Source organism: Hemiscyllium ocellatum, chromosome 6 (genome assembly GCF_020745735.1).
Source record: "Hemiscyllium ocellatum isolate sHemOce1 chromosome 6, sHemOce1.pat.X.cur, whole genome shotgun sequence".
Taxonomy (NCBI): domain Eukaryota; kingdom Metazoa; phylum Chordata; class Chondrichthyes; order Orectolobiformes; family Hemiscylliidae; genus Hemiscyllium; species Hemiscyllium ocellatum.
Window position 1 is genome coordinate 108,587,800 of NC_083406.1, and position 21,940 is coordinate 108,609,739.

Consider the following 21,940-nt stretch of genomic DNA (forward strand, 5'->3'; position numbering starts at 1 on the left):
TGTACAACTGTATGACTCTGCTTCAGCAGACACAAGGGAACACTGCCATCTACAGGTTTCCCTCCATTTCATAGCCTACCTTGACTTGGAATGACAGTCATCACTTCACTCCCTGGATCAAAATCCTGACACACACTGTCCAACAGAAACCAGGCAGACTGCAGAGGCTTGTGGTGGCAGCTCACTACCACTGTCTTGAGGGCAATTAACAATTGTCAACAAGTGCTGGTCATCCAGTGCCATACACATTCTTTGAAAGAATGTCTTTAAAAAGCTCCAGGTGGGTAAGGATTTTGCCGCTGGAGTCATTCATCCCAGAGATGCCCATCACTGCCAGTTGAGTGACTGACTGGACTTAGAGGCATTGTGGGGTTCTCATCAGGAAATGAATAGATTTTCTTACTTTTTCTAACATATTTTAACAATATTTGAAACATCAGCAAATTTTACTTGTCTATTTAAGTAAGAGGGAATAGCGTATTTCCCGACATGCAACTGCAAAATACTTAAAATGATTTAATTAACTGTTATTTTGCAAGTCATCAACCCACTCAGATCCTGTCTATGAATGCCTGCACTGTTCTATGCAATTCTAAATGAAGTTGAATGTGAGATTGATGAATAGCAGTAAATCCTTTTTCTACTCTGGTCACCCAAGCTCAGACGTTAACCAGAATCCCCATTTTTGTTTCTAGCATAAAGTGCTCAATGTTGAACACTTTCCAGGATGAGAGATGTTTTGTTTTGGTGCTTGGGATAGAAAGCTGCAAATGTGTTGCTGGTCAAAGCACAGCAGGTTAGGCAGCATCTCAGGAATAGAGAATTCGACGTTTCGAGCATAAGCCCTTCATCAGGAATAAGAGAGAGAGCCAAGCAGGCTGAGATAAAAGGTAGGGAGGAGGGACTAGGGGGAGGGGCGATGGAGGTGGGATAGGTGGAAGGAGGTCAAGGTGAGGGTGATAGGCCGGAGTGGGGTGGGGGCGGAGAGGTCAGGAAGAGGATTGCAGGTTAGGAGGGCGGTGCTGAGTTGAGGGAACCGACTGAGACAAGGTGGGGGGAGGGGAAATGAGGAAACTGGAGAAATCTGAATTCGAATCCCAATATCAGTATATGGTAAACAGAGAAGTCAACACATCTTTTGTTTCCACAATACTCCCTACCTAGGTTAAAGGAGAAACAATGCATTCTATAACAGAAACCCATTTTGTTTTGCAAGATAATCTAGCATGAGAAAATATATTTACCGCAGACAACAATATACATGCAGAGTCTAACATGGATATTTGAGGTTCATTAAGATAGATAAAACAGCGTTATTTTAAATTTTCCATAACTCTACATACATTTCTAGTGAACTTGAAGATATTAACGCAAGATGGCCTGAAAAGAGAACCAGTGACGACACAATCTAAGCTACCGATGTGGGATAGGACTTTGAGTGCCAGTATAAAACCAGACATGTAGGCCATACAGGCCTCTTTGGCTGTTTGCATGGTACTGACTGCGCTCACTATCGCATTTCTTCAAAATTCAGAACAGTATCTAACATTAGCAATTCTGCAATTGGACAGCATTTGCTAAATAATTCCTAATGTATTAAGAATTATACAAAAAAAAACAATTTAAGATCAGTTGGGTACACAGCATGGCTCACTTTTGTACGCTAGAAGCAATTTTTAAAATATAATTTAAGTAATTTGTTTCTTCCAACTGAACAAAGAATTTGGAGATAGCTTTTGTTTTTTGCTTTCTCATGTCTGCTTCGATTTAAATTAAAATTTGGCAGACAAGTGTCCCCTAGTGTATGTTCATGGTCAAGGCTCTACCAACCAGAGTCTGTTTGCACCCTTTTTAATACATTCTTCTCATGCAGTATTAATTGTTGGTCCTTTTAGGATTGTGCTTCTGTCCAGATGAGCACAAGTCAAACAAGTTGCTTATTTCAGTACAAAAAATGTATCCTACCAAGCAACTATTCAAATTGGTTAAGATACTTACACGCGATCTAAATGTTAATAATAACTAGCATGAAATTCAGGAAAGGTGAATCACTCATTAGGCAACAGGAGCAAAAAAAAAGATAACAGACTGAGCTGATAAGTCTACGTGTACACATAATATCTCAACACCAATACTGAGGCTCAATTCATTAAGATATAGTACACATACCACAATAGAAGTGATGTCTTCACTCTCAAATCGTGTAATTGCCAATTCTAACGATTTGTACATTGCTGCTGAAATTCTTTGAGTGATCAGCCGATTCAGGTCTATTGACCTACCAAGAAGCTATAATATAAAAAATTTAAAATATTACATAAGATATATAGCATAGCAATAGGCCATTCAAACCAATCAGTCCATGCCAGTGTTTATAATTCATTGGAGTTTTCTTCCATATTTTACAATTTACAATCCTAGCTATTTCATTTTCTTTACCCTCAAGAACTAGTCTAATTTCCTCTCAAACACATCTATACTATTCACTTCACCTAAACATTACGGTATCAAGTTCCCCATATTTAGCATTCATTGGGTAAAGATGTTTCTTTTTGAAATCCCTACTAGACTTCTTGATATCCACCTTGCACTGACTACTTTGAAGCTAAATGCAGTCTGGAAGTTGGCCAATAATGAAGAAAAGCAACTCTCACCTGTACATGTCTTTGTTTCAATAAAGTCTCATATCTATTTGATGGAGGTGTAGGTATATTAGCTCCCTGATTCTTACACTCTGCTCGCAGCCGTTTGTCCAGAAGGAGGCTACAAGAATTGAATAGTTGTTAATGTAAAATATGTTCAATGCAGTAACCTCTTACTACAGATTTTAAAATATTAGAATAGAAGCCTCCAGCAATACCTTCCTGCCAGAATCTTGTAGTAAGCAAATATTTGATCAGCCAATTTATATACAAATTGGTCAAAGCAGAGGTTTACCTGAAAAGAAGCACAATTGTTTCACAATTATCACCCGACATGAATTTAACCAATGATTACCAAGATAAAGCCTCAACGCTCATGCTTAATTAAATGATTTTAAAAAATTGAAAAAGATATTTACACTTAACTAAATAAATTCATCAATAATTACCTCTGCTTCAATCTCATCATAAAGGAACTGCTTCTTGAATTTAGTCAGTGCATAATGGGCACTGTCATTGTAAAGGTCCAAGGAATATAATACATACCTATAAAGAAAGTATTACGATTAAAGAGGGACTAATCAACACTTATTTCTCAAAAACAAAGTATCAACAGTCTGGCTAATCAAAATATTTAAAATACACAAATAATTTTAAGGTATAGGATGTAGGTTTGCTCACCAAGTTGTAGGGTTTGATATCTAGACCTTTCATTACCTGGCTAGGTAACATCATCAGTGGCAACCTCCACATAAAGTGAAGCTGTTGTCTCCTGCTTTCTATTTATAGGTTTATCCTGGATGGGGTTCGTGGTGATGTCATTTCCTGTTCATTTTCTGAGGGATTGACAGATGGCATCTAGATCTGTGTGTTTGTTTATGGCGTTGTGGTTGGAGTGCCAGGCCTCTAGAAATTCTCTGGCATGTCTTTGCTTAGCCTGTCCCAGGATAGATGCGTTGTCCCAATCGAATTGGTGATTTTTTTCATCCGTGTGTAGGGCTACGAGAGAGAGAGGGTTGTGTCTTTTTATGGCTAGCTGGTGTTCGTGTATCCTGGTGGCTATCTTTCTTCCTTTTTGTCCTACGTAGTGTTTGTGGCAGTCCTTGCATGGAATTTTGTAGATGACGTTGGTTTTGTCCATGAGTTGTACTAGGTCTTTTAAGTTTGTTAGTTTTTGTTTGAGAGTGTTGGTGGGTTTGTGTGCTACTAGGATTCCAAGGGGTCTTAGTAGTCTGGCTGTCATTTCTGAAACTTCTTTGATGCAGAGTAAGGTGGTTAGGGTTTCTGGCTGTGTTTGATCTGCTTGTCATGGTTTGTTCTTGAGGAATCTGTGGACTGTATGTTTTGAGTATCCGTATACGTCGTCTACAAAATTCCATGCAAGGACTGCCACAAACACTACGTAGGACAAACAGGAAAAAAGTTAGCCACCAGGATACACGAACACCAGCTAGCCATAAAAAGATACGACCCTCTCTCCCTCATAGCCCTACACATGGATGAAAAAAAACCACCAATTCGACTGGGACAACACATCTATCCTGGGACAGGATAAGCAAAGACATGCCAGAGAATTCCTAGAGGCCTGACACTCCAACCAACAAACAAACACACAGATCTAGATACCATCTATCAACCCCTCAGAAAATGAACAGGAAATGACATCACCACAAACCCCAGGAACCCCAACCAGGACAAGCCTATAAATAGAAAGCAGGAAACAACAGCTTCGCTTCACTTGGAGGTCGCCACTGATGATGTTACCTAGCCAGGTAATGAAACGTCTGGATATCAAACCTACAGCTCAGCGAGCAAACCTACACCCTAAAACTCAACCTGAGCTACAAACCTTCACAAACCTTGCAAAAAATTTTAAGGTATATTAATTTCTCAAGCTGTCTGCAGATAAAATTAAAATTCCTCACACGGTCACACAACATTAAGACCAGATAAAAACAAGCTACTCGGACACAGCAATAATGTAAGATGATGACTAAGCACTACCACTGTTTGGCGGTAGTGTGGGGATACACACATAAAAAACAGGGATTTAGAATCTCCTCAGTTCAAGGGACTGACTCTGAACTGGTTGGCCACAATAAAGGGTGATTTGGTGACAGGATACCAACCTCTGTGCAGTTATTTCAAATGGCATCAGCCTTCCTGACATGCAATTTTTGGAAATTTCAGCTTATCCTGTACTGAATATCAAATAAGCACTATAATGGTGTAGTCAAAGAAAGTGGTGGTGAGGTAGAGCGGGATGTCAGCAGCATCTGTGCGAAAACAAACACTGTACTTTCAAATGCTGTCAACAAACAGGGTAGATAAGGAATAAGGGCTGAAGGATAGATCTCTGCAGGCACCAGAAATACAAAGATAAGCAGAAACAGTAGCCATTTCATGAAGAATAACAAAGAGAGAAAGTTCTTTGTTATAGCCCCTGTGGACAACATTTTGATAAGAGCTGTTTCAGAGTTGTGGTGGGGTAGAAACCCTTTCACTAAATTTATTCAGAGAATGTGGGTACCATTGGTTCAGCCAGCATTTGTTGCCCATCCCCAAATGGCTTGGCATACTTTACTCAAAGGATATGAACACGGGAGTTCTGGGAAAATCAGTTACTGATTTGGGAGCATAAAACAATAATGCATTAACTGAACCAAAACAACTCAATGCTTCTCTATTGTCACCAAATCACACTCTGGTTATTTCTCTGACTACTGTGGCACCTTTGCATTAGAACACCTTGTATCTCTCTCATCTGTCTTGGAAATATGCTTGAAAATTCTTTTAGCACTGCAAAAATCTGATAAGACACCACAGTAGAGCAATATAAACAGAAAATGCAGCACTGGTCCAACTCTTGGCATTCCCAAAAATTTATGCTTAGGATATCTTTAAAGACTCACCTCTAATATTTGTGTGTGCTAGAAGCAATGCAACAATAAAACGCAAACCAGATTTATATACAGTAAGTAACTGGAACAAAATTATTTCATCATGCAATAAAGTGACAAACAAATTAAAATCCTACTCCATCATTGAGGCTTCTTTGGTCTCCAAAATATGATCAGTCAAAATCCATGGCATAGACATCTCAATCGGAAACTGGATTCTTCTGCCCATTGTCAGTTCAAGGAAGAATTCTCTGAACCAAAGCTGAGACAGATCACAGCAATGCTGAAGAGTTTCTTAAGAAAAAAATTCAAAGACAAATTACCAAATAGAGCTAAACATGTGAAAATAAAAAAAAAACTTATTTCTGATTAGAAACACACTAACAGTGCACTTTATAGAGTTATTTTCAAAAAGTGATGTATGCAATATTGTGAAATCTTATGAGCACAACTGTTATTGTTTGTGACACAATTTTAACATTGACAGAAAATATGCTAGGATTGTTGGCTTAAAAATCACTATAGAGTGGTAGGCTCTTACTACTGTGATATGCTAGGTCCACAGTTGCTCACAATCTGTGGAGCCAATTGCAACATTTCCAAATTTGCTAATGACAGAAAACCAGGAGGGAGTGCAAGTTGTGCAGAGGATGCAAGATGGCTTCAAAGGGACTCAGACAGGTTAGGTCAACAAGCTAGAACTTGCCAGTCAGAATAGAATGTGAATAAGTATGAATGTATTTTCCCTGCTAAAATAAATCAGAAAGACAATCCTTCATAATTAGTGAAAGGATGGAAACGGCCCCCAAGGTGTCCTCGCTCATGAATCATGCAAGTGCAACAAGCAATTAGGAAGGCAAATGGTTGTGTTAGTCTTGATCACAAGAGGAAGGCTTTGACCTGACTGCAATTGTATAGATTTGATGTGACCTCATTAGGAGAGCTGTGCAGAGTCCTGGGCTCCTCATTTGAGAAAGGATATACTTGACAAGAAGGGAGTGCAGTGGAGATTCACTGGACTAATCTCTGGGATGGTCTTATGAGGCAAGATTAAATAAACTAGGTCTGTATTCTCTAGAGTTTCAAACTGGGGGGGGGGGACCTTATTGAAACACATGAAATTTTCACAAGGCATAACAGGGTGGATATAGATAAGAATCTCTTATCAGGGGACAAAATCACAATGCAGAGTACGTCATTTAGGACAGAGTTAGGAAGAAATTTCGTCATTGGAAGGTGGGGAATCTTTAGACTATGCTACCTTAGAGGGCTGTGGAGGCTCTCTGAGCATGTTCAAAACAGAAATCAATGTATCTCTGTAAACTAATTACATCAAGGCACGTGGAAGCTGTGCGTGAAAGTGGCATCAAGACAGGTGATCAGCTATGATCTAACTGAATGGCAAAACAGGCTAGATGGGCCAAATAGCCTAATCTTGTCCTTATGAGACACCAAGCTAAGAACTCTATTTCATACAAAGATTGTTTTTATGTCATAAGTCTCTGTACTAAAATTCTACTAAGTGAAGCATGAGAAATCAATTTGAATTAAAAACAGAATCTTCACAAAGTTTATCAATAGACTTGATTAAGCTCATGCTATTACATGCAAAATGTTTTTCACCAAATGACCCTATAAATTATGATCATGTCTAGACTGGTGGATAATGTAATCAATTCCAAAATTTGTCTGCATAAAAGCAAAACTGTATCTATTGACATAGAATCCCTACATTGTGAAAGCAGGCCATTCAGGCCACCAAGTCACCCGGACCCTCCGAAGGGCATCCTACCAAGCCAGAAGGAAACCAGAGCACGCAGAGGAAGTCCATTACAGGAATGCCGAGAATGTGCAAACTCCACGCAGACAGTTGCTGCTCCTTTCATTCTGGACGGAAGTGATCATGGGTTTGGAATGTATCGTCTTCAGATCTTGGTGAATTTCTGCAGTGCATCTTCTGGATAGTACAAACTGGAAAAGTGTGCACTGAGCATCGACAGTGGAGGGAGTGGGTAGTTTAAGGATGTGGTGCCAATCAAATTTTGTCAGGATGGTATCAAACATTGTTGGAGTTGCACTCAAAGGCAAGTGGGGAATATTCCAGCACACTCCTGGTCTTGGCCTGCCTTGTAGATAGTGGAGGGGCGAGAGGCTTTGGGGAATATGGAGGTGAGTTACTCACTATAAGATTCCTAGCCTCTGGATTGCTCTTCTAGTCACTGTATTTATTGTCAAGTCCAATTAAGTTTCTGATCAATGGGAAATGGAGGGTGGAAATCACAATCCAAATTTTCATTCCCCTCTAGATTCAATGGAGTTGCCAGAAGACTGGAGGACAGCTAAAGGAGGTTAAGAAAGTTAAACCAATGATTTACAGACCAGTGAGTCTCTCAGCAGTGGTAGGCAAAGTATTGGTGCAAATCCTAATGTTGGAATTCATTTCCATTTAAAGGCGGCAGGTATTAAATGTCCTCAAGTCCCTGAAGGTGGCATGCAAGATTAATTAGGGTAGTCAAAATGCCAAATAGGACATATGCATTTATGAGTCATGGCAGAGTTAATAGCAGGGAGGTTATACTGAAAATGTGGTCAGGACTTGTGATTAGGCCACAGCTGGAATATTGTGTGCAGTTCTGACCAACGCACTACAGGAAGGGTGTGATTGCATTGGAGGGGATGCAGAGAAGCTTCCCCAGGATGTTGACTGGGATAGAGCAGTTTAGCTATGAAAAGAGACTTGGTAAGCTCAGGTTTTTTTTGCAGCAGAGAAGACGGAGGGAAAACATGATACAAGTGTTTAAGATTATAATGGGCATGGACAGGATGGACAGAAAGTAGCTGTTTCCAAGTTGAAGGCTCAGTAACAAGGGGAAATTTTTTTTACAATGAAAGGCAGGAGGTTTAAAAAGTACTGAGGAACCCTTTCTTCACCCAAAGGGTGGTAGGGGCCTGGAACACATTGCATGGGTTGAGTTGGGTAACCTCAACCTTTATGAAGTACTTCATTGAGTACTTCAGGTTCCAAACTGAAATATTGACTCCCCTCCTCCTCTGATGCTGCTTGACCTGCTGCGCTTTTTCCAGCTCCACTCTTTATCCACTTGAAATGTCATAACATTCAAAGATATGGGCCTAGTGCTGGAAAGCAAGACTAACTCAGATTTAAAACCAATAAAGGATAAGGAAAATCAAGAAAGAAAAAATAAACTGAGGGCAAACTAGCAAGTGACTTGAAGACAAAGAGCAAGAGCTTTTGTTCAAATATATACGTAAAAAAGATAAGTAACATTGAATATTGAGCCCTTAGAGAACAAGGCGAAAGCGAGGACTGTAGATGCTGGAGATCAGAGTCGAAGAGCGTGGTGCTGGAAAAGCACAGCCGGTCAGGCAGCATCCGAGAAGCAGGAAGAGCTGATCGCTGATGAAGAGCTTATGCTCACAATGTCAAGCAGCCCCCCCTTCACCTTGGAGAACAAGGTTGGGGAATTAATAATGGGGACCCAGGAAACAGAGGAGTTGAACAAATACTTGATATCTTAGTGGTGGACGAAAGTAAGCGCATTCCTAACATATGAAGTGACTTGGGGAGGAGGAAGAGGAGGAGAAAATAAACATAGTAACAATCAGTAGAAATCCCTTGGGCCTGAGGGGTTGCATCATAGGATCTTAATGGAAGTAGCTGCAGAGGTGGTGGAAGCACTGGTAGTAATCGTCCAAGAATCCTTAGACTCTGGAAAATTCTTGTAATATCTTTACTCAAAAAGATAGAGAGAGATTGACCAAAAGGCAAGTTACTATACACTAGTTAAGATAATGTATGTTGTTGTGAAAACGTGAGTGTCTTTTCTAAAGGATGCAATTGCAGAGCATTTACAAATCCATAATATAATCAAGCAGAGCCAGCATGGTTCCATGAAGAGCAAAGCATACCTCACAATATGACAGTTCTTTAAAGAGGTAACAAGCAGTGTAGATAAAGGGGAATTAGTAGATTGAACATATTTGATTTTCACAAAGGCTTTCAATAAGTTTATGCACACTAGAAGACTACTAAATCAGATAAGAGTCCACGGTGTAATAAGTGGCATGTTGCCATGGATACAGAATTTGCTAATTAATAGAAGCCAGAGAGTTAGAATAAAGGGGGCATTACAGAAAGACAACCTGTAACTAGTGAAGTGCCACAGGTATCAGTGCTGGAGGTATAACTATTTACAATATACATTGCTAACTTGGACAACACAAGACAATGCACTATCACCAAGTTTGTGCATGACATAGGAATCTACAGAGGGATATAAACAAGTGAATGGGCAAAAGTTTGGCAGAAGGAATATAGTGAGGGAAAATACGAGCTGATGCACTTTGGCAGGAAAAGAGGACATAAATATTATTGAAATGGGGAAAGACTGTAAAAGGCTGCAGCACAGAGGGATTTCAGGATTCTACTGCATCCACATTCATCAAGCAACAAGGAAAGCAAATAGAATGTTGGCCTTCATTACGAAGTGAATACAGTATAGGGAGGTCATACTAAAACTCTTAAGGGTACTAGTCAGACCACAGTTGGAGTCAGTTCTGCTCCTCATAGCGTCATAGATGCACAGCATGGAAACAGACTCTTCAGTCCAACCTATCCATGCCCATCAGAAAACCAACCTAATCTCGTCCCACTTGCCAGCACCTGGCCCATATCCACATTGGGTTGCCCAGCATTTATTCTTCTTCTCTAATTGCTTCTGAGAAGATAGTGATGATCTGGCTTCTTACACTGTTACGTCCATGTCCACCCACAATATTGTTAGGGAAGGAGTTCTAGATTTTTCACCCAGCAAAGGTAGAAGTATAATAATATTATTCCAACTCAGGATGCTGTATCGCTTGGACAGAAGCTTGCAGATAGTGGTGTTCCCATGTACCCACTACCTATGCCTAGGTTGAAAAGGTCATGAGTTTGTAAGGCTGTTGTCAGAGGAGCATTGGTGAGTTGCTGACCTGAGCATTGTCAATGTTAACCTTAAGGAAATTCTGAATCAAGACTCCCAAGTCATTATGTTTCAGAATTCCAAAGCCCATCTGGCTCACTAATATCCTTTAGGGAAGGGATCTGCCATTCTTCTCGAGTCTGGTCTGGTCTACATATGACTCCAGACCCAAGCAATGTGGTTTACTCTGAACTACCTTCTGGATAATTAGGAATGGGCAATAAATGCTGGCTGGCCAGCAATACCCACATCCTGACAACCAATAGAAACAAAAATTGGGATTTTGCTTATTTCCTTTAAAATCTTCAACTATTTTGATGACTGCGGGAATAGCAGGTCTTGATTTACAGTGAGGGGTGGGTAAGCGAAGTGAGTGAGAAAGTGGAGCTGAGGTCAAACATCCGTCACAATCCTACCGAAAGGCTTAAAGAGTTGTACAGCCCCTATGTATGAGGGATTTTATGCTGGAATGTTGAGAATTTAAAATTGAACCTTAAAACGAAGTGTGAATATCCATTCAGTGATTGTGCAATTAAAATATTTGCTTCATCTTCACATTCTTCCACAAACAGATTTAAGAATAAATAAAAGCATCTCTAATGGTATACGGTCAAATATAAGTTTGCCCCACCACACTGTCTCCTGTGGAAGCGATATCTTACCACTGAAATTGAGCAAATGCGTGTAGAAGAATGAATGCCGGTGAAATTCTTCTATCGCCAAAATGGTGGGGCCCTCAAGACTACTTCTCAAGGTTTTCTTTGCGCCACTTTTGTCAGCAATGAGGGACTCTAGCATAGTTCTAACCATGTAGAGCTACACCAACAGGAAACGTAAAACAAAACAAAAAGAAAAAGTAAAGGGCACATTAGTTATTATGCATTTAATGGGAGAAAGCCTAACTGTTCCACCATTGAGGATATTTCCTATTAAATCAAATTTATTTCTGCCACAGCAACTTAACTTGAGATAAAATCAAAACTGAAAGAAACTGATGTTTTAAGTAAGCAGAATATCATGATCCAACATTACCATTACAGTGTTTAGTACTTAAAGCAAGGATAGCAGCTAGTTGGAGCAATTCATTTTCAATTAGAATTAATTTTATATTTCTCCACGAAGAATTTTGCACCTTTAAACGATGGAACAATTTGACTTTCTTTCAACAAAGTAAGGTAGGCTTTATTCTTACCACCAAAATTTAAAATGGTTGGATAGATGTAGGACCGCCTCAGAAAAGTGTTGATCGCAATGAGTGTTTTGTCCAGTCCCAGAGATTTTAGTTGCTTCGCTAGCTCTCCAGATAGCAATGACTCTGCCATGGTGCGCACCATATACAACTAAAGCCAGTTGGCAAGAGTGGACATTAAGAGTTAGGAAGAAAAGCAGAGTGAGAGCTTGGTTAAGTAGCAACAGAAAAGATTTTGGTTAATAAGTTAGGACTACCATTTTCCACAGTGTTACCATTGCAAGCAATATAAGTTACATATAAAAGGACAGTATTGCTTAAAATACAGCAGTCATGGTATTAATGGGATAGTCAGTTAAACTGATGATAGCAATCGATTGATCTGGCACTTTACCTCATCAAGAGGCAGAAATTTGATAGCAGCTGTTAAAATACTTATGAAAGCATGCTGAGAGGAAAGAATGGAAAGAGACCATCTTTACATTTTCAAAATGCCTGCTGCAGCATTTAGCAAAACTTCTTGAAAATTCATGGGAAAAACATGTTTGTTGTTTAGACTGTCTAGAAGCCACTCTCAATCCTATAGCCTGATCAAAATGTGCCAGGTATAAGATATGTCAACTAATTTGCATAAAGCATACAGTATATTTTTGTAATTGTTGCAAAAGCAAACAAACTGCGCAGTATCTGAAGGGAAAGGGAGGAAACAATAAATACTCGCCCCTCAAGTTTTTACAAACCATTGTAAATCAAGCCACTTTTAACATTAACAGCTTATTACTTGCAGCAGCTCAAGCAAAGGCACTATCTAGATACAAATTTATATCCTTAAAGTACAAGCAACAATGCTCAGCTTTACATAATTTCAATTTAACCAATTAATAAAATGTCACATTGTAAAGTTATGAATCAAGTATTATTCGCAAGGAATATTTTTAAATCAAAAGTTAAGTTTAAACTATTCCTTCTTTACAAAATCACAAGGAACTAGAAGGAACCATTGTTGTTCAACACATCACCTATTACCATGTTCTTTTTCAGTATTTCACCTGTGCCTTAAACTGAAAATTAAAGGAACACAAGCTGCAGCAATGCTTGCCTCAAAGCAATAACTTAAATTTACTTCTGAGATTGATCAAAAAATAACCTTGCTTATAAACCAAGTTAGGAAATGGGAATTTACAGGTCTTGAAGAGAACCAGTCTAAGGTCTATGCACTCCAAAGTTTTAAAAATACTTTGCAACACTGCATGTTTCAAAAGCCTCCATCCTTCCTAGGCAATCTCAATTTGAATGTGGAGCTCAATTTCCATTTATGGCTTTAACATCAAATTTATTTGAACCAGAGATTATTAAGAAGTTCACACTGTAGAAACACCTGGGTACTAGATGGTCCGACTGCCCGGGGAGTAACTTTGATCTCAAAGCCTCCTCTCGGATCTTTCTCTCCTCGGAGTGCAGGATCATTTGTTGGCTCATGTCCGACGTCCCAATCACAAATAGTCTTTCTAATTGCTTGCAGAACACTATGGACATACGACAAAGAAATGCATCAGCATCAGTTCCAATAATGTGTTTTTGTTTGCTCACCTTATGCAATTATAAAATGGAAAATAGGAAAATAATGAAAAATTACAGAAGCAGACGCACCATTAAAATACAGACAACAACAATATACTGCAAATGCTAAAAATCTGAAATGACATCAGAAAATACAGAAAATCACAACAGGTCTGGCAATATCTGTGGAGACAGCATTCAATATGACTTCTTCACAGATGCTCTCTCCATAGATACTAAAACTACTGTGGTAAATGTTGCCTGACCAAAAACTGACACTGGTTGGTACAGAAGGTAATGATTTTGCAAAGTTTGTATCATTATTTAGGACACAATAAAGCAAACTTCAACTGTTTCAAAATTGCTCATATTTTAACATTATATTGTTGAACAGTCATTTGGTAATAAGGAACCGGAATATTGCTTTAAAAAATTCACTGAAGCTATTTATCCTGCACGAGGACCTTGGCAAGAATATCAATGGAAATGGGTATATGAGAAGAATTTGTGAATTGGTTGGCAAATGGACTCAGATTCGTAGAAGCATTTTCACAAGAGTACAGCAATTAGGTGATAATGACAGTTCACTGCCCATCAAAATTTAATAGATTCTGGTATGATCCCTGCAGATTGGAAGGTTGCAAATGTCATCCCACTCGTTAAGAAAGGAGTAAAGCAAAATCAGAGACCTGTCAGCTTTACATCTTTAGTCGGGAAAATGCAAGCAACTTTCAAAGGACATGAAAAATGGGGACACTTGGATAAATATGATCTAATTGGGCACAGTCAGCATGCATTTGCAAAGTTTGACAAGTTTGGGAGTTTTTAATCTTTTGAAAATTATACCAATCAAACTGATAAATGAGGGTCAATGGACATTGGATCTACTTGGATTTTCAGAATTATTTTGATAAGGTTCCCCACAGAACATTGGTTAGCAAAATTAAGGCTTATGGTATAGGACATAATGCTCTGACATGGATTAAGGATTGGTTAAGAGAAAGAAAACAGTACGAAAATTGTTCATTGTTACATTGGCAGGCTTGCACTGGTGAGGTACTACAAGGATCAATACTTGGAGTTCCAGGAGTTCACAATGTATATCAATGATTTGGAGATGGAGATCAAATGCAATAATTCCAAAGTTGCAGATGATACAAAGATAAGCAGGGATGTATACTAAGAGGAAAATGTGAGATATTTTCAGGGAGATTTTAAAAGGCTTAGTCAATGGGCAAGACCATGGCAGATGGAATATAATGTGGAAAAATGTGAGGTTATCCACTTTGGTAAGAGAAACAAATGTGCTGAGCATTTCTTAGAAAATTGAAAAGTGTCGCAGTGCAAAAGAACTTGGGTCTACTTGTCAATTAGTGACTGAAAGCTAACATGCAAGTGCAGCAACCTATTAAGGCAACAAGTGGAATGTTATCCTTTGTTGTAAGAGCATTTGATGAAAAGAGTAGTGAAGCCTTGCTTCAACTATATAGATTGAAACAGTTCGACTGCACCTGGAATACTATGTATAGTTCTGGAAGAAAGTGAGGACTGTGGATACTGGAGATCAGAGCTGAAAAATGTGTTACTGGAAAAGTGCAGCAAGTCAGGCAGCATCAAAGCAGGAGGATTGACGTTTCAGGCATAAGCCCTTCATCGATTCTCCTGCTCCTTTGATGCTGCCTGACCTGCTGCGCTTTTTCAGCAACACATTTTTCAGCTGTGTATAGTTCTGGTCTCCTTATCTCAGGAAAAGATATTATCATTGAACAAATGCAACAAAGGTTCTCCAGACTTGTTTGCAGGATGGCAGGTTTCCCCTATAGAGAGAGATTGGGCAGAGTGGGCCTGTATTCTCTTGAGTTTCCAAGAATGAGGGGTGAAATCATTGAAATATGCAAAATGCCGAAGGATTTATATAAGTGAAATGTTTCCCAGAATGGAGGGACTAGAATCAGGGGTACTATTTCAGATCAAGATAAATTTTACTCAGGTTGTGATGAATCTTTGGAATTCTCTATTGGAAGGTGCTGTGGAAGCACAGTTTTTGAGTACACTTAAAGTAGGGGTTGATAAGTGTTTAATTAAGAATGTTATTAAAGGTTATGGGGACAGTGTGGGTGAAAGCATTGGAAATGTTCACTCAGCTCTGATTGTATTAAATTGCGAAACAGGCTTGATGGGCTGAATAGCAGCGTTCCCACTAATTTTCTTACTGACTGCATGGGTGTTCGGGGCCCATATGCAGCACAGACCTCCATAAATGTAAGTCAATGCTGTGATATGCATGCTGACACCAATCACCAAGTATGCCACATCACAGCAGATGTGCATATCTGCAGCTTTGAGGATACATTGCTGAATGATTAATTTCTATTCCTTAAAAGACGGTTGAAGGTTAGAAAGAAAGGGAACACAATTCTTTACTTCCTAAGTATCTGCAAATCTTAACTTTATTCTTCAAAATACATGCTACAAGTACTGGTAAATGTAACCGTGTTGACTAGAATTTTTGACTAATCAGCAACATGCAGACTAATATAGATTCAAATAAAAGAAAATACTGCAGATGTTGTTTGGCATGCAGGTAGACTTTTTTTTGTAGCTTCACCAGGTTGACCTCATTTTTAAGTATGCCTGGTGCTGTTCCTGGCATGCTCCTCCTGAATTCTCCATTGAACTAGAGGTGATCGTTGACTTGATGTACAAAGTTAAAAATCACAACACCAGGTTATAGCAGGTTTAATTGGAAACACACTAGCTTTCGGAGCGACGCTCCTTCATCAGGTGATAGCAGAGGGCTCGATCGTAACACAGAATTTATAGCAAAAATTTGCAATGTGATGTAACTGAAATTATACATTGAAAAATTGATTTCTGTTAAGCCTTTCATCTGTTAGAATACAGTGATAGTTTCACTTCTTGTAAATCACAAAATCCTTCTTTTTAAAGTTGCATTCTCGGGTTAGCTGCTAACCCGAGAATACAACTTTAAAAAGCCATTCAGTTAAGAATAATTAGCAATGAGCAACAAATGCCTGACCAGAAGCACCTATATTCCATCAATTAATGAAGAAAAAATGCAGGTGGCTACTTTGGTTCTTATCAGCAAAATTATATTATTTTCTCATTAAAAATGAGAAACTGAGCATGCCACATTTTATGTACAGTTTAGACAAACCTCTGAATCACATTCTTCTTCTTCTTGATAGCCTGACGCAAAGGCTCACGAAGTGTTTTCTGAGCAAAGTTTTGGAGCGCAGCATAAATGGTATGTCGAATTGCATGATTAAACACACTCTCCATTCTGCCCATCAGCACCTGCAATCCTTTTATCATGGCAATAACCTGCAGCCCAAAACAGATGAACCAATTTTAACTCTGTCGAATCAGCTTTTCACATTCAAAAAGTTGAGTTTTTTTTAACCTGCATAGAAATTGTCAAGCACTGGAAGACTTTAATGTTCTTTAATCACTTCGAGCAATCAGATATTATGGTCCAGTTTTAAATCAGTCAAATTTTGACAACTTATATTTTCGTCCACTGAATTCACCATGCCAAAACTGCTATCTTCCTGATCAAGATATTAACCCAACTAAATGCTGTTTGCTCACTGCTAACATCATTCAAGAATCTCAAGATTATTAAAAGCTTGTCGATCAATAATTCATTTTCCTAGTTTCTCATTGTAGGTCATTCTTTCCCCCATTAATTAAGCTGCAACTTCAGCTGTGTTTAACAGTTTTGCAAAGCCAGTTATATTACAGTTCTTAAATTGTATTAAGATAGCTGTAATAGAAGTGCAACATGATCAGCTTTTTAACTTGTTGCAGGAGGAAGAAAACAAAGTGTTATGTTTTGAGGTGATGGTAACTGGAGAAATCAGATCCCTGGCTTGAGAGATCATACATTCAAATCCTTTTTAATTGATTATAGAGTCATGCATGTGTTTTCTCTATTTACAAAATTTTAGATGGTCGAAAATGTTGGGTATCTCCTCAATGCAGAAGAGACTAACCTTCCTGACCTCACATTTGATTTAATGTCAGGCAATGGAGTAAAAATGGGGTGAATGATGGAAAACTGGTCAAGTTTTGTTAGCTCATCAGTTGACCAACGAAATCTCATTTTTTTAAAATGTCCTCCAATGGAGAGACAGATTGAGCTTGCAAGTTCCCGCTTCAGGATGTTTCTATCTTACAATCTGCTTTATCTTCAATCAACCCATTAAAATGAAAATGTAGGCCCTGAAAGTCAAAAGGTCGCCTTCAACAAAATCTCAAAGTAATCTTGAATAGAAAACTGAGCCTTGCTCATACCCATATTTTCTTTGTTCCATTTTTTAGCCTGGGAATAAAATAAGCCTGAATGATGAGACTACCAAAAAGTCTTTCACAATTCAGAGACTGTTCTGCCAGAGATTTTATATATTCAAGCTTATTGGTACTGACCCTGTTACATCTTAGATTCTAGACCTTGTTGCTGAAAGTTTTCAAAACAACTAATTAAAAATATGACGAGTCTCACCTCAACAAGTGCAAACTTCTCTTCACTTGTGTAATTATATCTAGTTGCTCTCTCGTACTCTTCTGCATTATCTGGGCAGTCTTTATTAGAGTACTTATCAGTGGGATGCACAAGTTTCCAAGAGTACTGTAAAATTATAATTAAATATGAGACAAAGAACAGACTGAAAAGCCAATTATTTTAACTTTAGACAAATGAAAAGCATGGACGCTAAAAATCTGAAATAAAAACAGAACATGGTGAAATTACTCTGCAGTCAGGCAGCATCTAGGAAAAAAGTTAATATTTGAGGTCAGGTAATTTTTTTCTGCAGCAATGCTAAGGTGTGATATATTGGGCATTACTTTCATGTTACTCATTAAACAAGGTCATACAATTTCAAGACTTCTACTTCTCACCAGTTTTAAAGTCTCTTCCCTTAAATCTGATTGATGACAATACCAAAATCTGTGTTGTTGGGGTGGCCTGTACCTGCTTATACCAAAACCAGCTCATGTTTTAAAGACACAAAACGGGTCTACAAGAACTAAATAAAACAAGGCAACCTATCCCAGAAATAAAACGGACACACAGCTTGTTCTAGCCCTTAAGTGAAACACAATGGTACCTTTGAACAGAGCTACTCCAAGGTCAATGAAGGGGCCTTGCGCAGCAACCATTCAACAGTCCTGATGAAAAGATGCCTAAAGACAGACAAAATGACTGATCCCAGCTTCGTTAATGAAAGGATAATTGTCTCAGTAAAAGAACACCAGGTGTGGGTCTCAGTTCATGAACCAGCCAGATTAACTCAGCTGCACTGACAACAGCTGGTTATTTTGAAGTAAATAGTTGTTTCTTTGAAATTACTCGTAATATTAAAAAATAGTTAAACGGTTCTTCAAATAATCAGAGGTACTTTTCAACATAAAAAGAGTAGATTGATACACATATAACAAATGTACAACACAAGCATTACAAAAAACTCTTAAATATAGACGTGAATGTTAATTAGTGTCAAGAAACACCCTTCCTTACACCCTGACCAGAACAGATTTTTCACAGCCCATTAATCACAAAGTGCTAACAGTAGAAGTCATAACTTTACACTTTATAACTAACTTTATAACATAAATCAATATTACAAACCTTATAGAAAGTTGTTAAAATTGTCTTTTGTATTTTTACATATATTTCCCCCTGTCTTAATTATATAAGAGGAATAACTGAATTTGATAAAGGCAGCACATGGAATATAATGAAAACAGAATTTAAGCTATCCTTAGAGATGAGCAGGCATGAGAAGATCTGAAAGAGTATTGCCAGTAACTTTAAAAATGCGAATGAATAGGATGCATCGGAAAATCCCAAGGCCCAGAGATATAGTGTCTGTTAAAGTCCATGAGAACCTGGGATTGTCAATAAGAATGCCCATGATTAATTAGGTGTTTTACAGGATTGGGTGCATGGAAGTAAGGGAGAAGGACTGTAAGCACTTTGTGTGTGAACATTGTAACATAAAAATGTATAACAATACTGCTTTTTACTGTAAAACCAGGGTGTGTCATTGAACTCTCTTCCAATCGGAGCCAAAAATTAAGCGAACAATCATGCTCTTACATAGAGGCCAGATTCGGGGAAGATCCTTTGGCCCTCTCCCTCCATGAACCTGCTTCTGCTTGAATAAAAGCCTGCCTGAATCCTGCCTGCTTCCTGAGGCTTTATCTCCATTCTGGGGTGGGGGGGTACATTTCTACATGTGCTATGCAAAAGTTGCAATCTTATGCAAACCTCAATCAATAACTAAGAATAAGAAACAATTAGATTAGATTCACTGCAGTGAATAAAAAAAACAGGCCCTTCGGCCTAACCAGTCCACACCGACCCTCCGAAGAGTAACTCACCCAGACCTATTTCCCCCTGACTTATACACCTGATAGCATGGCCAATTCATCTAACCTGCACATTTTTGGATTGTGGGAGGAAACCGGAGCACCCGGAGGAAACCCACGCAGACACGGGGAGAACGTGCAAACTCCACACAGACAGTCACCCAAGGCTGGAATCAAACCTGGGACTCTGGTGCAGAGAGGCAACAGTGCTAACCACTGAGCCACCATGCCTCCCAATTTTTTTTTAAACTGCAGATATTCTGGTAACTGACAGGAGGAATTCTTGGAAGTTATCCACACTAAGAGCAGCCTTCTAGATGCAATATGGAAGGATAGGAAGAAAGAAAAAAATTGGCACAAAGAATATTTACTTTATTTCTTCATTTTCTGGAATACTTTCCAATATCCCAAGAGGAAACTCAGCAATCAAAATCACAAAGAAATTTACTTAATATTCCAACTGAAGTCAAAGTCCCTAGATTAATTACGAATCTATTATTCCTCATGGCATTCATTATTCCATTATTTAGAGCAACTCCTCCAAACAAGATATATTAATGAGTCAAATAGATGAAATAAAAAAAGTCAACAAACATCTTGCAAAAAACTGAATGACAAACATCTTTTCTAATTATTTTAGAAAAATACAAGAGCATCACTAGGCTGTGCGTCTCCATCTTTGTCAGCAACCAGTTGACATGACTATATTGGGGTCCTATCCATACTAGACAACATGCCCAATAACACAATCTTTGAGGAGGAAATCTAATCAGCCACGTTCATGATAGCTGACCTATTAAGGATGACCAAGGGGTTCCCAATGCTACAAGCTGAATGAACAACTAAGACCTGCAAAGAATCCTCAACATGAAGACACCCTTGCTGTTTCATCGAAGAAGGGATATACTGAGAAGTCCTCAAGGCAATACAGATATTGGAATGATTTGGCAGTATTCCACCCCACAGGCCTGTTCACTAGCAGGCCACCCTCATGACCATTTTCATTAATGCATGAAACTGTAGATCCAATGGCCTCAATTTGCCACAGGCAAGTCAGTTCAATTGGGCAGCATCCTTCAAATAGCAGATGACTGGTCTCTCATTCGGGCCATTTTGCAGTAGCGCTAAAGTCAGATCATAATTGACAAATTGGCTCATGCCTCCATGAAACAGCAATCTAGTTCCCAGCCTTAGGCTGTAGTGTATCCTAGAGGTCTCCCAATCTGTCCCACTACAATTTCCCCTGCTACCACTTGTAAGCCAGCATCCATAAGGGTCAAAAAATTCCCGCCCAAAAGTAATTGGTTACTGTTTCTAATGACATGACAGCCAAGTCAGCATCACTTATGTAGAATTGGAGAAACATGAATTTTTAAAAAACTAAAGCTAACTGTGAATATTTTTGGGTAGCCGAATGACATAAGGATAGAGTACTCAAACCAACAAATAGTCCCAATGAAATACCAATCTCTACTTCAAAAAAATTGCAGTATTAACTTTTACTTGATTAAGTTGAGAAATGGGCTTTATTGTTTAAGTATTGGCAAAACAACCTTTTAACAGAGTTTAATCCTGCAGCAGTAAATGTGTCAATATGAAATAATTATCCAGTTAATGAGGGGATATTTAAAGATAGCTTGTTTATTAATGCCTTCATTTCAAGGAAGCAAGAACAATAGTTAGCTTTAATGAAGGAAAACATTTGTACAAACATTACCATTTTAATTTTTATAATAAAAAAAATTAATGAATGCTGAATGGTACATACTCAAAAATACATCCAAATTTTTAAAAAATTCCACTGAACAGAATAGCAAACGTTATGTAGTAAAAAAGAATTGTTCTAACAATCTCAATATGTATTCAGGATACCAGCTCATTAAGTGAACTTATTACTAATGTGACGATGTTGGTCCTTTAACAAGCATATGCTGTCCTTGCTTTTTTTCCAGAGAGGTCGTAAATAACACACACACTCCAAAAGTCCGGGGTTTAAGGGCTTTAGGGCCAACTTGATAATAGCTAACAGATGCTGCTTCAGGAAAAAGGCTTTCAAGTTTAAAAAAACACTTGTACAATGAAAAAGGAGTGGCCTGTTCTCCCAGCTCAGCTTTTCTCCGGTTTGGTCTGGCTTATAGCAGTGGAAGAAGCTGCTGGAACCAAAGAAGTAGATCCAGACTGGTACTTACTCTGATTTCTTCCCTGTAATACCCTGAGTTTGATTTTACCTTTTGTGCCAAGGGGTGTTTGTGGAGATTGTTGCAAATA

General features: G+C 38.6%; 1 protein-coding gene across 3 annotated transcripts in view; it reads right to left on the reverse strand.

The window, feature by feature from the left end:
* The window catches only part of cyfip1 (cytoplasmic FMR1 interacting protein 1), a 196,914-nt gene that overhangs the window by 100,143 nt on the left and 74,831 nt on the right, over positions 1 to 21,940 (reverse strand). For all 3 annotated transcript variants that reach the window (XM_060826251.1, XM_060826253.1, XM_060826252.1), the window contains exons 13-21: positions 17,802 to 17,927; positions 16,455 to 16,621; positions 13,095 to 13,242; positions 11,190 to 11,343; positions 5,680 to 5,836; positions 3,092 to 3,188; positions 2,861 to 2,937; positions 2,655 to 2,763; positions 2,170 to 2,289 (exon numbers count right to left, since the gene is read on the reverse strand). In XM_060826251.1, coding sequence (XP_060682234.1) covers positions 2,170 to 2,289; positions 2,655 to 2,763; positions 2,861 to 2,937; positions 3,092 to 3,188; positions 5,680 to 5,836; positions 11,190 to 11,343; positions 13,095 to 13,242; positions 16,455 to 16,621; positions 17,802 to 17,927 — 1,155 coding nt within the window. The remainder of the gene's footprint in view (positions 1 to 2,169; positions 2,290 to 2,654; positions 2,764 to 2,860; positions 2,938 to 3,091; positions 3,189 to 5,679; positions 5,837 to 11,189; positions 11,344 to 13,094; positions 13,243 to 16,454; positions 16,622 to 17,801; positions 17,928 to 21,940) is intronic.